The sequence below is a fragment of the Otolemur garnettii genome, unplaced genomic scaffold (genome assembly GCF_000181295.1).
Source record: "Otolemur garnettii isolate 467f Iridium unplaced genomic scaffold, OtoGar3 scaffold00017, whole genome shotgun sequence".
NCBI lineage: Eukaryota > Metazoa > Chordata > Mammalia > Primates > Galagidae > Otolemur > Otolemur garnettii.
Window position 1 is genome coordinate 10,040,001 of NW_003852412.1, and position 17,478 is coordinate 10,057,478.

General features: G+C 42.7%; 1 protein-coding gene across 1 annotated transcript in view; it reads left to right on the forward strand.

Moving 5' to 3' along the window:
• The window catches only part of ANKDD1B (ankyrin repeat and death domain containing 1B), a 60,934-nt gene that overhangs the window by 31,881 nt on the left and 11,575 nt on the right, over window positions 1-17,478 (forward strand). Inside the window, exons 8-11 of the mRNA XM_012802745.1 lie at window positions 143-241; window positions 9,952-10,050; window positions 12,285-12,392; window positions 15,811-15,909. Of these exons, the coding sequence (XP_012658199.1) occupies window positions 143-241; window positions 9,952-10,050; window positions 12,285-12,392; window positions 15,811-15,909 (405 nt within the window). The remainder of the gene's footprint in view (window positions 1-142; window positions 242-9,951; window positions 10,051-12,284; window positions 12,393-15,810; window positions 15,910-17,478) is intronic.

The following is a 17,478-nucleotide window of genomic DNA, read 5'->3' on the forward strand; positions in this document are numbered from 1 at the left end:
AAAAATTTATGAATGTCACTTAACACTACAAATAATGTGGTCCATACTCTGGACCAAAATTAAAGCTTCCAGAAGTGCCTTTGTAAGAGAGGGGCATGTTCTCAGCTCAGGCGGTTCTTTCCTGAGTGTGTCTCTGTTGCAGGAGGGAAACACCTCCCTGCACCTGGCTGCACAGCACGGTCACACTCCTGCAGTGCAGGTGCTGCTAACCCAGTGGGAAGAAATAAATGAGATGAATGAGGTACATGGTTCATTACAGGCAGGCACAGGGCTTAAATGGGGGAGGCCTGGAGGAAAAGAAAAGAATGGGAAGCCGGGCACAGTGGCTCACACCTATAATCCTAGCACTCTGGGAGGCCCAGATGGGTGGACCACTTGAGGCCAGGTGTTTGAGACCAGCCTGAGCAAGAGTAAGACCCCCCCTTACTAAAAAAAAAAAAAAAAAACATAGAAAACGAGGCAGGTGTCATGGCAGGTGTCTGTAGTCCCAGTTACACAGGAGGCTGAGGCAAGAGGATCACTTGGGCCCAGGAGTTTCACCTGGGTTGTTGTGAACTGTGACATCAGGGCACTCTACCCAGGAAGACAGAGTAAGACTGTGTCAAACAAACAAAGAATGGGAAGAAAACAAAGATGTTAGTGACATAGAATGTAAAATATGATGCTAAAAGATTTCTACTTTTTTCTCCAGAGTATCCTGCACCACTTCATTTATTGACCCATTCATTAAAAAGTTTTTAATATGTACTTTATGCTAAATAAAGTATGTATTCTTATTCTAGAAGCCTAAGAGCATGCAAAAAATAATGTATTGAGGGCCCACCCAGTAGCTCATTCCTGTAATTTCAGCACTCTGGGAGGCCAAGGTGGGTTGATTGCTTGAGCTCAGGAGTTGGAGACCAATCTGAGCAAGAGGGAGACCAAATCTCTAAAAATAGCTGGGCATTGCCGTGCACGTATTGGCCCAGCTACTAAAGAGGCTGAGGCAAGAGGATCACTTGAGCCCAAGAGTTTGAGGTTGCTATGGGCTCTGCCACCCCAGCACTCTATTTTTTTTTTTGAGACAGAGCCTCAAGCTATTCCCCTTGGTAGAGTGCTGTGGCATCACAGCTTACAGGAACCTCCAACTCCTGGGCTCAAGCGAGTCTCCTGCCTCTGCCTCCCAAATAGCTGGGACCACAAGCACCCGCCACAACGCTGGCTATTTTTTGGTTGCAGCCATCATTGTTTGGCAGGCCCGGGCTGGATTCGAACCCGTCACCTTAGGTGTATATGGTTGGTGGCTTAGCCACTTAAGCCACAGGCACTGAGCCCCCAGCACTCTACTGAGGGTATCAGAGTGAGACTGTGTCTCAAAGTAATAATAATATAATAATCCATGCAATAATAGTGATAAACAATTCCTTCCCCGGCCTCCCAAAGTGCTAGGATTACAGGTGTGAGGCACTGCATCCAGCTGGGATGCTTGTCCTGTTCTCTTCAAACTTTACCCCTGTGTGCAGAGAGAGCTGTTTTGGAGTTGGGGAACACTGGGCAGAATTCATAAAATCTGATTTTAATTGTAGATTATGATAAGTTTTATTAGGTTTCATTTGCACAAAATGAAATATACAGTGATAGTAAGTGTCATAATATTCAGACAGCCATGGGCTGCCTCTGCCTCCTGATACAGGCAGTTCTTGTATACTTGCTGATACTTCTTGCCAGAGCAGGTAGCGTGGCCATGGTCCGTGTGTCTATGCTCCAGAGCAGTGGTCTCCAAACACTCTTGGTAGCAAACACGTTTCAGTAAAGAACAGCTGTGCCCATCTTATATACACTTTTAAATGAATTAATATATTATAAAACATGTGCCAGAAAAATAAATTTTTAAAATTTGAGATAAAATATAAATATAAATAGCAGTTTTATATTTCTTTCCTACTCAAAGAATTATCTTCCAGACAGCTGATGTATTTTCCTTCTGGTTCCCTTTGGGTTGTTTTGCACATTCCTACAGTACATTTTTAGTAGCTGCCCAAAACTTATTCAACTCTCGGATATTTTGTTTGTTTCTATTCTTGTATAAGAATATACAAATATAATACAAACCTCTTTATATTACCTTAGTCTGAATTCCTCACTATTTCCTTTGGGCATATTCTTTTTTTTTTTTTTTTTTTGAGACAGAGTCTCATTTGTCACCCTTGGTAGAGTGCCATGGCGTCACAGCTCACAGCAACCTCCAACTCGTAGGCTCAAGCCATTCTCTTGCCTCACTCTCCAAGTAGCTGGGGCTACAGGCGCCTGACACAACATCCAGCTATTTTTTTGTTGCAGTTGTCCTTGTTGTTTAGCTGGCCCCAGGCTGGGTTTGAACCTGCCAGCCTTGGTGCATGTGGCCAGCACTGTAAACACTGCTATGGGCACTGAGCCACCTTTGGGCATATTCTTAGAGGTAGATGGTTGGGTCAAACATATAAATGTTTATTAGGCTCTTGACATATTAAAGATGTGAATTCTCTCCTTCACATTTTTTGCAAATATTTTCCCACTGGGGTTTATGTTTTGGCATCTCTTTTCTTGGAAGAAATGAGAAGATAGATCACAAGGAGAAATTCCTTTATAAGCAGGTAGCTGTCCTGGCACTTGGGATACAATTTTTGCACCCTGTTGGGATGGAAACTCTGGTTTCCCTGCTCTGGTGTTCCTGTTAACATGATTGTTCATAACTTAATAGCTACAAGTAAAACCTTCTGAACTTACTCTAATGTGCTTGTTAAGAAAATAATTTCTAAAGGGGGAAATGGCTAGAAAATGGGGAAGGAATTCTGCATTTCTTTTCAGTAAAGAAAGGAAGGAAGCATTTTTAGGGAAGAGTCAGCATGAGGAACAGGAAATATCCAGGCAGCTATTGTGTGGGACCAGTTTCTTCTTTTTCCTCTAAGTTTTGGCCTGAATTAAACTCTTGTTTTATCCTTCTAGTATTAATCCTGAGTTTCAGGAGAAGTATTGAGATTACTTTGTAAAAAATTAGTATTACTTTTTAAAAATGACATGCAGCATTTAAAATCCATTGTAAAGAATAAAGTGGTACTTTTTACAGGTGTACTTCTAATATTTTATGTTTTATGCAGCATTATCATTCCCTTAGCAGGCTGTTACTTTCTCCTGGACAGTGTCCGCGTTCTATGTATATTCCTGTCCTGACACACATGAATTGAATACATGCTTGCTTGATATTAGTTAATGAATGTTAAGAGTATGAATGACAGATGGAAAGTCTGAAGGAGGTACCAGGGTAGAGTAGTTAGGAGTGTGGGCTTTGGAGCCAAATAGCCAGACTTACATCCTAGCTTTGCCACTTTTCAGCCGAGGTTTAGTTTTCTTATCTGTACAAATGAGGATAATATTAACTCTGACCTTTGGGGTTTATGTGATTTAACTGTTCCCAGGCATCGTCTTGGCCGTATCACTGACACATAGTTGCTCAATAAATGCTATCCATTTTTTAATGTATTTTTTTCATGCAACACTGTTTGGAAGACAAAATGCTATTCCTTATCCCTTATTAAGAGTAATGCACAAAAGGTATAGAGAAAACTCCGCTGTCACATAATTTCATTCCTTGAAAAGGGACAATTAATTTAAATTCCTTTCCCTTTTGTTAGAATGGAGAAATGCCATTCTTTCTGGCTGGTAAAGGAGGCCATGAAGAATGCAGCAAAGTGCTACTGGCAGCGGGAAGTGATATCAACATTCCAAATAAAGTAAGTGCTCCGGCCATGCTTACACGGGGAGCTCAGATGTTCCTGGGGACTCTGGTTCTGTATCAGTCTACTCACTGGGACTTTCTTGAACTAATATTTATAATACATTTTGCTTTTCATAAGAAGTAATGGTTTAAATCTGATATTCCCTAATTAATGCCTCATCTACGGTATTACCATTCTTTTGACTCATTTGAGGAAGGAATAATCAAAGATTATTCAAAGGAGCAAGTACTTGTTTCAGCCACCCTTATTCCACTTCATTTCCTCCATAACAACTAGTACATGCCTGGTGTATACAGAGTGGATGGTGGGAAAAAAAGTTTATTGTCTGAGAGCTCAAGTGGTCAGCCTGGAGCATGAAAACAGCAGGATGGTGATTTCCTCTATAGACAGGACACTTTTGGATGTAGTCATGGTACTGAGACCCTTGAAAACTTTTGAGTCTGTATTACTTTCTTCATTTTTCTTTTTTTTTTTTAGATCGGAGAAGTAGAGTTTGGTCAAATCAAGGAACTTGTTCAATATCATACAACTAGTTAATGGCGGTGCAAAGTTTCAAACTCATGTCTGACTCCACCGTAATGGCCTTATTTTCAGATGGTTTACTTCCTTTCCCTATTTTTCATTATAATGAAAATAACTCAAGACAAAAAAAAAATTAAAAAGTACCAAAAGATAAATGATAAAACTGTGTCTTATTCCGACTCCACATCTCAATGGCATCTGCAGAACTAACATTGTTAATAGTTTATTTAGTCTTCCAGGAATTTTCTATTTAGTCTTCCAGGAATTTTACATGGATTCACATGGAAAACGTGATTGGAGACACACACACACACACACACACACATCTACCCCAACACCACATAACTGGTAGAGCACTAGAGTAGATGCTGCCCTGCATCTTGGTTTATTTTCTGATTGCCGACGAGATCTTTATATAAGCACAATATTGCAAACAATTCCTTCTCAAAAGGCACAAAATGAAACACGAGAATCGAAAATTAAGTCTCAAACTGGCAATGTTTTATGCCCTATATTCTGCTGGTGACAATACATATTCATACAACCCTTTTGAAAAGCAACTTTTCACTTTCTTTTCACCCGGGCATGGAAAGTTAAGTGAATACTCTAAAACAGTGGTTCTCAACCTTCCTCACGCCACGGCCCTTTAATACAGTTCTTGTAGGTTGTGACCCACAGGTTGAGAACCGCTGCTGTAAAAGGAGGGGAAAAGCTAGCTACGTGCATGGAATATATGTGACGAAGTTAGCTCCAGTAGCCAGGAATTAGATACAGCATATAGTGGAATGAATAGTAGGAGAAGGTGGATTAAAAGTTTGGGGCGTCTAGTTCTTGGAAAATTACATAGCCATTATAGTTATAATGATAGTAAAATATGTATTGCAATATGGACAGTTTTCATCATGGAACATGAATTGCCAAAACAATATATAATAATTTGATATAAACAAATAATATAATAACAAGATTAGTCTTATAGAGAGAGAGACAGGGATCGTGAGGGAAAGTGGGAAATGAAGATGGTCTGAGTGGATTCCCACTAAAGTTGCAAGGTTATCGATATAAGCAAACACAAAGGTAAGAATTCATGGGAGCCATGAAATATTCAGAACGTGGAGAACTGTGTCACTGTCAGTCATTGCCCAGATGCTGCCCTGTCCCCAGGCTGTATCCCCCGCCCAAGTTCCTGGAAAGGCCTCCCGAGTTAGCAAGACTCTTAGGCTCGCTCCATTACCCTGTACCCTCCCTCACTCTGTACTCATCCCTTTGCCCTCACAGGGATTTTGCTTTGTGATGATTTTCACAAGCAGACCCTCTCCCACCCGACTGAGACTGCAGGCATTCTGTTGACCATATCCTTACAGCCAGTGAGTGGCTCAGCTGCCTTGGGAACAGGCTCTATGCAGCCAGGAAATTGTCCTGGGTCCATTTTTTAGCTTTTACTTCTTCTAGACTTTTTCCCAGGTTCATTCTCATACTGTTCCAATCAATCACCTCAGCAGCCCCCGGCTCTGTCCAACCCAGTGCAGACCCTGGTGAGGCAAACATTGTGAAGCAGGAAGCCAACGGCAGGGACCAGGGACACCTGTTATCCTGGGGTGTGGCATACTTAGTTTTGCCTTCACACCTGTAGGTGTGTTTGATTTCTGTGTGATTTCTGTGTGTTTGATTTCTGTGTTTGATCTTGGAGATACTTCACCTGCTGACCAGATGGCTTTTGTCCTCTCTACCCCCACATCAGCAAGGACAGAGCGGGAAAGAAAGGTTGAGCCACTTCTGAGGAGGAAACTGCAGTGAGATTATGAATGTGGTGGATGGTAGTCTTCCTCCTGTGCTGGATGGGGCTTCCCAGAGTCTGGGTGGCTGACTGCCTTCGGGGCCTTATTAACGGCCTGGGGTCTGATGGAGACTTTCCTAGGTCCTAAGAGCTCAGATTTCTAGAGGTCCTACCTCATGTCTTATCAAATATTTAAGTGTTCCAACATTCCCCTTTAAATACATTTTTGTTTGCTGCTCTAAAAGGCTGTTTTTGTTTTTACAATTATTTGGCTGTGACAAACTCACCTAATTTATGCTTGATTTCTTAGAGCTTTGTGTACATAACTGGGAATTTGAGGGATGTGAAAAAATGTAACCTATGAATTGTTTACAAATATAATGAATATTTTATGAACGTTACATTTAATAATCAATGAAGTACGAATGTCAATTAAATATTTATTCACTTCAATTTTGTGGTTTTCTTTCAGTATCTTGGAACCAATACATTTTTATTTTTAATTTCAAAGATTTTTTTGGCTCTTAAGATGTCTATAGGCCCTACCCCACTGTAGTGCCTCAGGGGTAAATGCTGCAGATCCCCAGAGCTCCTGCTCCTACCACATTTCTGGTTGAGTTTGTCATAAATTTATTTCTGCTTTAGGTGGGCTCCAGTATTCTCAAAGAGGGTGCATTCTACCATTCTGATCTCAGTTTAAATGTCACCTTGGTTTTTTTTTTTTTTTCCTGAGACAGGGTCTTATTCTGTCTTACTTTGGAGTACAGTGGCTTGATCATAGATCACTGCAACCTCAAATTCCTAGGCGCAAGCAATTCTCCCATCCACATCAGCCTCCTGAGAAGCTGATACTACTGGTGCAGGCCACCACACCCCGCTTTCTTTTTATTTTCTTTTATTTTTTTAGTTTTTTGTAGAGATCAGGTCTCACTATGTTGCCCAGGCTAGTCTCTAACTTCTGGCCTCAAGCACTTACAGGGATTACAGGTGTGAGCTGCCCTACCCACCCCAAGAAAGCTTTCTTGATCACCCATGGGGAAGTAACCATCCAGTCATACTATTTTACTTCTCACTGTAGTACATACACCTAGTTGGTATTATTCTTCCAATATCATCTAGAACCTAATAAATAGGTTTATTTTACATCTACTGATTTACTGAACTACCAATCTACCAACTATGGATCATTGACTGTCCAACTCTAGTGGAATGTAATATGAGAGACCATGGCAGTTTTGTTTACCAACATGATCCTCCACCGTCTAACATACGTACTCAGTAATCTTTTCTGGAATGAATAAAATAATAGTTATGATTACTGTACACATTTACTACTCAATTATACTCCCAGAATTACTATGGCTTGAGAAAAAGAGGTAGGATGATTCAGTAGGCAGAAGAATGCTTCCCACCCCTGGGGATGTTCCCATCCTAATTCCTGGAACCTGTGAATATATTATATTTTATAGTGCCAAGGGGAATTTAAATTGCAGATGGAATTCAAGTTGCTAATCAGCGGATCCTTGATGAGATTTTCCTGGGTTATTAGGTGGGCCTGACGTAATCACAAGATTACGCTTCTTCTTTATCGCAGAAGAGGAGGTCAGCCAATGCAGTGTGAGGAGGACTCAGCTGTTTCTGGCTTTAATGACAGAGAAAGGAAGACGTGAGTCAAAGGACACAGGAGGCATCTAAAAATGGGAACAGCAAGGAAGCGGATTCCCCCACAGGCCTCCAGGAAGGAACCCAGGCTGTGAACATTTTAATTTTTTAGCCCAGTCAGCTGCCCAGTTCTGTCCTCCAGAACTGTAAGATGATACATTTGTATCAAGCCATGAAGTTTGTGGCAATTTGTTACAGCAGCAATAGAAAACTAATATAGATGCTTATGCTATTTTTACAGACAAAGAGGCCTCTATTTGACAGGCCACTCTCCAAGGTCAGAGAGGCACTTAGCATCAGCTCAAGCTCGATTTCAGTTGCTCGGAGTTATCATTCCTGTTAGTCTCTGTTCCAGTTATCTGTTGCTTTGCAACAAACCTACCCGAAGTTCAGTGGCTTAAAACAATTTGGTATTATCTTTTATGGCTCTGTGTGTCGACTGAACTCAGCTAAGAGGTTCTTACTTTGGGTCTGTTATGTGATTATAGCCAGATGTTGGACAAGATCTTGGCCATTTGATGGCTCACTCACATGCCTGGCACTTGATGGCAGCTGTCAGCTGGGTGCTCAGCACCAATTTGTGGCCTCTCAGGGTTCTCCAGCCTTCCTATAGGCTGGAAGCTGGGTTCTAAGACAAAGTACTGCAAGAGCAAGCATTGTAAGATGCAGAGAGCTGCAGCTCTCAGGCCAGTTGGAAACCCCCTTGAAGAAGGCACACTGCCACTTCTGCCCCATTCTATTGGCTGAAGCAGTTACCAGACACACTCAGATTCAAAGGAGTAGAGAGTAAGTCCCACCCTGATGGGGGAGTGGCAAGGTCATACTGCTAAAGGGCATGTGGGGCAGGAAACACTGATGTATGTAGCCATTTGGGGAAGAGGATTGAAGACAACATCCTTGTTTGGGAGACCTGAAAGTACTTTGTAGCAATCTCACAATTACTCAGTCAACCACTAATTCACTGGCCCTGTGTTACTTCAAGGCACTGCGCTGGGCTTTTAGAAAGAGGGCAGGCTGTGCCATTAAGCAGTGTGCCACCTTGCTTGTGCTCAGGGAATAAGAGGTGCTGAAGGAGCTGGGGGTGGGGGTTGAGGGGATGACCACGGGGAACACTCCCCCCGGGTAGGAATCCTGTTTCTCTTTGAGACCCTACTTAGCCCAGGGATGGGGAGGGTTGGGAAGAAAAGCTAACAGGGCCCCGGACCCTGCTGAGGCATTTCCTGGGGCCACTATCAAGTCACCTATTTAGGCTCAAAGAGAGGGTTTACTGGGTGTACAGAGAAAAGACTTGGTTCTAGAGTTCACTTTGTACTTCCAGAAGGGAAACAGATTTAAATCGTATTTGCCTGAGATATAGTGTCTTAGCTGCTATTTTAAAAAATGCTGATCCAATTATGTGACAACCTTTGTGTAATAAAAATTTGTTTAAAGTTAAAAAAAATAAAAATAAAAATAAAAAATGCTGTAAAACTGAGTGGCTTAAAGAACAAACATTCATTTCTCACAGTCCTGGAATCTGGAGGTCTGAGATCAGGGTGCTAACAGGCAGGTTCTGGGAGGGAGAGGGGGGCTGGTTTCCTGGTTTACAGTCAGCTGTCTTCTTGCTGTGTCCTCACAAGGCAGAAAGAACTAGCTAGCACTGGTGTCTTTTTTATAAAGGCACGAATCTGTTCATAAGGGCTCTACTCTCATGACCTAATTACCTCCCAAAGGCCCCACTTCCTAATATCATCTCATTGGGATTAGCGTTTCAGCACATGAATTATTGGGGGAGAGGGCACGAATATTCAGTCCGTTGCACATAAGTTCTCTAGGACTCTGATGCTTTTATGGGACACACTTAGAAATAACAGCTCCCCCCAAATAATTAGAAACACATTGGATTTTCTTTTTTAAAGACAGTCATGCATCATTTTACAATAAAATGTTCTGAAAAATGTGTTGTTAGGGAATTTAGTCGTTATGTGGACACCACAGGGTTCCTGTACAGCATGTTACTGCAGTGAATGATGTAAGGGAATAGTAACACAGTGGTAAATACTTGTATCGTAGGAATTTTTTGGCTCCATTACAGTCTTATGGGATCAGGGTTGTATATATGGCCTGGTGCTGACCAAAATCCATTGTTATGTGTCAAATGACTGTAGTTGTACTGTTTAGTTGTATGAATCGATTACCATGTGACAAACACCAGAAAGCAGGATTCTAATGGGACTCCCTCCCCACCTCTTCCAGCTCAGTATCAGTGGTTTGCAGATGGCAACCCGGAACGGCCATGCATCCCTTGTCAACTTTCCGCTCAGCAAGAGCGTGGATCTGCACCAGAAAGTGGAAGTGAGTCTACTCCGATGGTGGGGGCTTTGGTCCTGGCACCAAAGGTGGCTATACCAGGGAGATGGCCCTTGTCAGGGATGAGGTGTTTCACAGGGAGGAATTCTTTCTGGAAAGGCCGACTCACTTCTTTTAGAAATAAAATCGAAGATGAATGTCAGAAAGTCATTGTAGTTCCTGAATAAAATGTAATCTTTGTGCTTTAAATGTTTGTATTTGCTGCAGTGAACCTTTTTTGTATGTCTAGAAATTCCATTACTCTTGTATTAATTTTATCAGTCTGGGACAGTGATGAAGCTGCTGTAAATAGGAAGAAGAGTGATAACTTTTCCCCTTCACTGAGGGGTCTTGTTTTTCTTTTGGAAGTCAATCCTTTAGACTGACTTAGGTTTTCTAAAGTTTGCGGGTTTAACAAAGGCCTTCTGTGCTGGAATTACATGAGAAACTTTCCTCTGTTTTCCACTCTATTTTCTTTTCTCCTGTGAGAACATTATTTCCTCTGATCTGGCTGAGCCCTTAGTATTTATTATGTTAACTCAAGAGAGGGGATGTGATTTGAACCATGTCTGATAGATTTTGGAGCATGGCATTGGGGGAATTGACTCTGAACTTCACCTGGTTCAGTCCAAGGACACTTCCTTTTTCTCAGGAGCTGGGCCCCGGCGAGGACATGGCCCACTTCTTGGAGATGAGGGATGCTCAGGGCCTCAGGGAGGTCATTCCTGAGCAGAAGAGACCATCCGCTCACACACACACCCCAGGACCTCTGTTGCTTCTTAGATAGTCCCAATTTTGCATCGCTTTTCCTGTCCCCTCCCTTTGCTCCCTCCAAGTGCCGGCATACTCTTGTCAACTCGCTGCATCTCCCTGCCATCAATCTAGCCCTGTCTTCTGACGAGGAGTCTGGGTTCCAGTCCTGTCTCTGACACTTCTTTGCTCCGTGGCCTTTTGGAAGTTACTGATCCTCTCTGTGCCTCATGTATGAGTGGGGAATATAAGGTCAAACTCCTAGGGTTATGGAGAATGATACAGTTCCTGAAACGCTGTTAGCCCAGTGTTCAAGACAGAGTGTAACTGCTGGGGAGATACAGAAAGCACCACAATGAGAAGGAGGTGAAGGTACTTACCTTCAGTGTACCAGCCATATCCCCTGTTTCACTTAAGTGACCCTGCATGCAGCTTAATGGCCCATTGCATGCACACCTGTCATCCCTCTCCACTCGTTCTGCTCTCAGTTCCACTCCTGTTCTGCCTGTAGTATCCTCCTCCCTCACACCTGTATGCCTCCCCATCACTCCCCTCCCTTCTCTGCCCCGGCACCTCTCACCCCTCTCTCCTATCTTGATCCCTTCTACTGGAGCTTCCCCACCTCGCTGCCTTCTCCACTGCTGGAAGCCTGTCTCTCTTTGTGTCTTGCCCCCAGGGCCAGTGGCAGCTGGAGGGAAATGAGGGAGCAAGGAGTCTGGAGGCTGAGTATGTCCGGGGAAGGTCATGGTGACGATGTTTGCAAGGGGCTCCAAGTAGGGTTGGCAGAGAAGACAGGTAGTTTAGCCAAGAAAGGACCGAGCAGGACTTTGTGTAGGTGGGAGGGCTGAGTATGAGACATTGCGCCTGAGTAAGGGGGACATCAATCCCATAAGACATTTTAAGAGTGAGAGCTCCAGAGCAAATCAGTTCAGGAAACGCTGAGTGTTCAACTGTTTCCCCCTTCTGGCTACTCCCACTGTCTTTTAGCTCTTCAGCGGCTCTGTCAGAGAAGTCCTGCAGTTTAGCCTGTTTAATATTTTTTAAATTCTTCACATATGAGCTCAAATGTCAGTTCTTGAGGCAAGTCTTTTCTGACCTCTCCCCCTACTCCCTTGCTCTCTACTTTTCCTCCAAAAGACTTATCACAATTTTCACCCTGTATTGTGTGCCTTTAGAAAAACTATTTGCTTACCTCACTAGACTGGAAGGTTCCTGAGAATGAACTTTGTTAACCACTAAATCCTTGGCGTTCTGGAAAGGGCTTGGCCAACAGCAGGTGCTCAGGATATAGTTCCAGAAGGCATGAAGGGGGAGAGCTGATTGCTGGGGAGCTGGTGTGCTTTTCAACCTGGGAATGGCAAGGCTGAGCACACTGTGATGGGCAATTTGTTTGCGAGAGCATCAGGAAATATCTGCTGAAATGAGTTGCTTTTCAATTTGAATGATAAGCCAGAATCTTTTGGATTTGAAACTTTCCTTTCTCTCTGCAGCCTACGGAGTCCCCCCTTCATTTAGCTGTTATCAACAACCATATCACAGTCGTAAACAGTTTATTAAGTGCCCAGCATGATACTGGCATCTTAAATCAGATAAGCCTAGCAAACCAGAACCTGCAGAGTCGATTTTATGTTTCAACATAGTGTGTGTTTCTGGGGAGTTTTGATCAAGTTCAAGGTACCCTAAATTTAGGGGGTGGGGAGACACGGTCATTCTTTTCATCTCTTCTTCTGTAACTCTCACCCCACCCCCATGCCCACACACACAGTTTGTTTTTTTTCTCAGAAGGCAACTGGGGTTCAGCCAGTGCATGATTAAATCCTCATTTAGGAGGCCCAGCCAGCAGTTTGATAAACAGTAGCTCAGAGGTAAATTGCCACAGGCTCTTTAATCAAAAGCCACTCCCCGGTGTGAAATGTTATAGTTGGCAGGGATCCCTTCCCCACAAGAAGGAAGCTTTGTTTCTGTATTAGAGCCAGTAAATGTGTCTTCCCTTTGCCCAAAGGCAAAAGAGACCTCTTGGAATTAAAAAAAAAATGCTGCTGCCAAGTTTAATCAACTGGAACAGAACCCAATGCCCATAAAGGCAATCCATCCGTCAGGGGCTGGAGAGGGGAGTGCTGAGGGCGGGCACTGTGTGAACCGGCCTGCTTTCTGGGGCTGAGCTGCCCTCTTCCAGGGGACCATGGGGACGGGGAAGAGGAGCCCTTCCAGGGTCCTGAGGCCAGATGAGACCTAATGGATGCCTCTTCGTGAAAAAAGCCTCAGTGGTGCCCCTCCAGGGTAGGGAGACATCACGGGGCAGTTGGCACACCTGCCCTAACCCACTGTGTGGCCCTCAGCTTCCTCAGTGAGACCAGAGCATTGACTCAGATCTCTGCCGTCTCCCCTAACTCCAGCCTCTGAGTTAATTTTTGCTCTGAGCTGAATAAAGACTTATATGCACTTCTGTTCCCTCCTGGCCAAGGAAGTCTGTGCCCCCTTCCTGCTTTTACCATCCCAAAAGGTTTTTATGGGAGAGGGGAACATCTTATTGTTACATATACTTATGTATTCATTATGTTAATGCCCCAAATCTTTCCTATTGGTCTAAATCTTTGCTAAATCCACAGAGCCTTGTGCTCACATGTGAGTTTGGAGTCAATGGATGTGGCCAGATGTGTGTTTTAGGCTTGCTACCCCTTTACAGAAATAGACTTTATCATTCATTCATTTTCTTTGCCAGGGCAAGAATATACACACAAAATTAAAATATCATATTGTAAACATAAAATATTTATTCAAAATAAGAAAATATAAATAATCTAAAAAACCTTAAATGTGTCTGTGGTCCTCAGCAAAGAAAGAGACTCTTGCTACTGTGTCTGCATCTCCTGCTTTCTGGCCTAGTAGCGGGATTGCAAATGGGGGGTGCTGGCCCTTGTTGCATTACGCCTGTGTCTCTGTTCCACAGTGGCAGAGACTTTTGACAGGTTGTTAGTGTCAGTATGACATCTTGGGTGCTGTGCTTCCAGAGGGCATGCTGCCAGAAAAAGGAGGGTGCATGATAAATGCTTTTAGGGGCTGAGCATGATGGCTCACACCTGTAATCTTGGCACTCTGGGAGGCTGAGGCAGATGGATTGTTTGAACTTAGGAGTTGGAGACTGGCCTGAGCAAGAGCAAGACCCCCACCTCAATTAAAAAATGAAAAACTAGCCTGGCATTGTGGCGGGTGCCTGTAGCCCCAGCTACTCAGAAGGCTGAAGCAAGAGGATTGCTTAAGCCCAAGAGTTTGAGGTTGCTGTGGGCTGGGATGCCAGGCACTCTACTGAGGGCAATACAGTAAGAATCTGTCTCAAAAAGAAAAAAAAAAAAAAACCCAAATGCTTTTTTTGCAATAATCACACGGATGCCCCCAAGCAGGTTGGCCCTAGTAGGAAGAATCCTGGGCAACATGCCCTTGTCCAGCTGCCTATGTGACCCTGGGAAGTTGCTTTCCCTTCTGGTTAGGGGTTGGGCTAGATTATATCTAAGGTTCCTTTCTGCCCTCTTCACATCAGCATTTCTTTTGGTAGGAGGTTAATGTGGGTGATTTTCTTGTGATTTCACATATTTCTTTTGAAATACTGTCATCCTCTTGATGGGAAAATGATTACTCCAAAAGAGAAATTAAAGTCTTGAAGTCCTTTGTACATTATAATGTAGAAAACACTGAAAACAGGAAAGCATCAAGAAGGCAATAAAAATAAACTCTAATCCAGGCGTCCTCAAACTACGGCCCGCGGGCCACATGCAGCCTGCCTAGGACATTTATCCGGCCCACCAGGTGTTTTTGCCGCTGGTGCCTGTCCTGCTTAGCAGCCGACTTCGACTCATCCTGGAGCCCACAGTCTGGCCCTCCAATGGTCTGAGGGACAATGAGCTGGCCCCCTGTTTAATCCCTCCATCTAGACACCATGAACATTACTGATGTTCTGTCTTTCCTTCATTCTTTATATGTCTTTTTAAATTAAATCGAGCTCACTAAATATCATGTTGTTGTTTCCTAAGGTTTTTAATGTTATAAACATGTTTTAATTTTAAAAAATAATCTCATTATAGCAAAATATAATAAAACCTACCATTTTAACCATACGGATTGGTGTCATGAATTCTTATATTCACACTGTTGGATAACCATTACCACCATCCCCCTCCAGACATTTTTTCATCTTCCTAAACTGAAACTCCATACCCTTAATCAATAACTCCTCCTTCTCCTCTCCCTCAGGCTGTGGTAACTACCTTTCTACTTTCTCTCTATTTTAATGACAGTCTCACTCTGTTGCCCAGGCTAAAATGCAGTGGTGTCATCATAGCTCATTTCAAACTCAAACTCCTAGTCTCAAGTGATCTTCCTGCTTCAGCCTCCCAAAGTGCTGGGATTATGGGTGTGAATTTGACTACTCTAGGTACCTCATATTGAAATCATTTTCAAAAAATTATTTTGAGTGGTTGCCTACTATTTCTTTGCTTTTTTTTGAGACAGAGTCCTAAGCTGTCACCCTGGGTGGAGTGCTGTGGCGTCATAGCTCACAGCAACCCCCAAATCTTGGGCTTAAGCAATTCTCTTGCCTCAGCCTCCCAAGTAGCTGGGACTACAGGAGCCCACCACAAGGCTCAGCTATTTTTTGGTTGTAGTTGTCATTGTTTGGCAGGCCCAGGCTGGATTCAAACCTGCCAGCTCCGGTGTATGTGGCTGGCGCCCTAGCCGCTGAGCTACAGGCATTGAGCCAGTTGCCTACTATTTCAATATAGAAATGTACCAAAATTTATAGAACAAATCTCTTTTTAAACATGAAACTTCTTTCTACTTTTTCACTATTGTAAATAATACTGCAATGTCTTTCCCCCATCTGTTTAAATATGTACAACCTTATCCACTTTCCTATAAGCCTGGTATAGGACATCTCTACTTTGTTTTGTCATTTTGCTGTTCAAGTTTTTTTCTTCTCCCTCATTAATGTGCTTCAATTATTTTTTAAATTTCTCATGGCAGAGACGGCAAACCCCTCTGCACATAGCTGCTGATCTTAGAAACGTGGAACTGGTGGACACCCTGCTGAAGGCAGGCTGTGACTTGAAGGTTGTTGATAAGGTAGCTGTGTGGACTCTGGTTTGTTGGACTGAGATGGTTGCGAAGCCCTCCCTGTCGGCTGTCAGCCTTGCGCAGCTGAACAAACGTGAACTGACCACAAACTGGGGAAACCTTGCATCGTCACACTCAGTAAAACATCCCAGTTTTGGTTGAGATATGTCAGTATTTTTGCTCTAACGAAAAAAATGTGTTTTTACAATTCAAATTATTTATTAAAATTTTGAAAACATGATCTATTCACATGGTCCAAAAATTTAAAAATACAACTAGTAAGGGTTTTACAGTCAAAATTTCCCACCCACTCCTGTTCCTACTTGCCTGGTTACCACACTATGCTGGCCTTATGTATCCATGATTATAAATTTCTTCTGTTCCTTCCAGAGTTTCTGTATGTATGTAGAAGGAAACACAAATACATTATACTCTCATTCCATTCCCGTGCCCTTTCTAGACCAGTGTTTTTCATCCTTTTTTTTAATCTCATGGCCCACTTGAAACTGTAGTTAAATTTCCACTGTACACTTAAATTATGTTGATTTAAAAAAGAGTAAAAATAGAACATACTTATTGTGCTTTGAAGGCCTTTTGGAAATAATTTAATTAGTGATCTTTAAAAATTTTTGCAGCACACCTAAGCTCCTCTCATGGCACACCAGTGTTTCACAGCACAGTGGTTGAAAATCACTGTTTTAGACACTGATAGCGTCCCTCTATGCAATATACTATTCTGCAGTTATGTTTTTTTTTCCACCTTAACATTATAAAGTGGCAATTTTTCCATATCAGTACATGGACAGGTTTTTCATTCGTTATTTTTACAGCTGCATAGTAGACCATTCTATAAACGTATCATAATTTGTTCAACTAGCCCTCAACTGATAGACGTGTAAGTTGTTCCTAAATTTTTGCTGTTATAAACAGACCTGCCATGAATAAACTTACATGTATCCAAACTGTCTTTCTTTAATTAAAGACATTTGAATTATAGTAAATACCACCTAAAAATGTACCATTGGAACCATTTTTAAGTATATAGTTCACTAGTGTTAAGTAGATCCACATCATTATTCAATCCATCTCCAAAACTTTCATCTTGCAAAAGTGAAACTTTATACTTATGAAATAAGTCTCCACTTCTTCCACCCTAGTCCCTGGTAACTACCCTTCTGCTTTCCTCTGTGTCTATGAATTTGACTATGCCAAGTACTTCATACAAGTGGAATCATACAGTATTTGCTTTTTGTGACTGATTTTACTAGCATAACGTCTTCAAGGCTCATCTATGTTGTATAGCATGCATCAGAATCTTACTCCTTTTTTTTTTAAGACAGAGTAGCTCACGATGTTGCCCTTGGTAGAGTGCTGTGGTGTCATAGCTCACAGCAACCTCAAACTCTTGGGCTTAAGTGATTCTCTTGGCTCAGCCTCCCACGAGTAGCTGGGACTATAGGTGCCCGCCACAATACCTGGCTATTTTTTGTTGCAGTTGTCATTGTTGTTTAGTAGGGCCCACCTGGGTTCAAACCCACCAACCTAGGTGCATGTGGCTAATGCCGTAACCACTGTGCT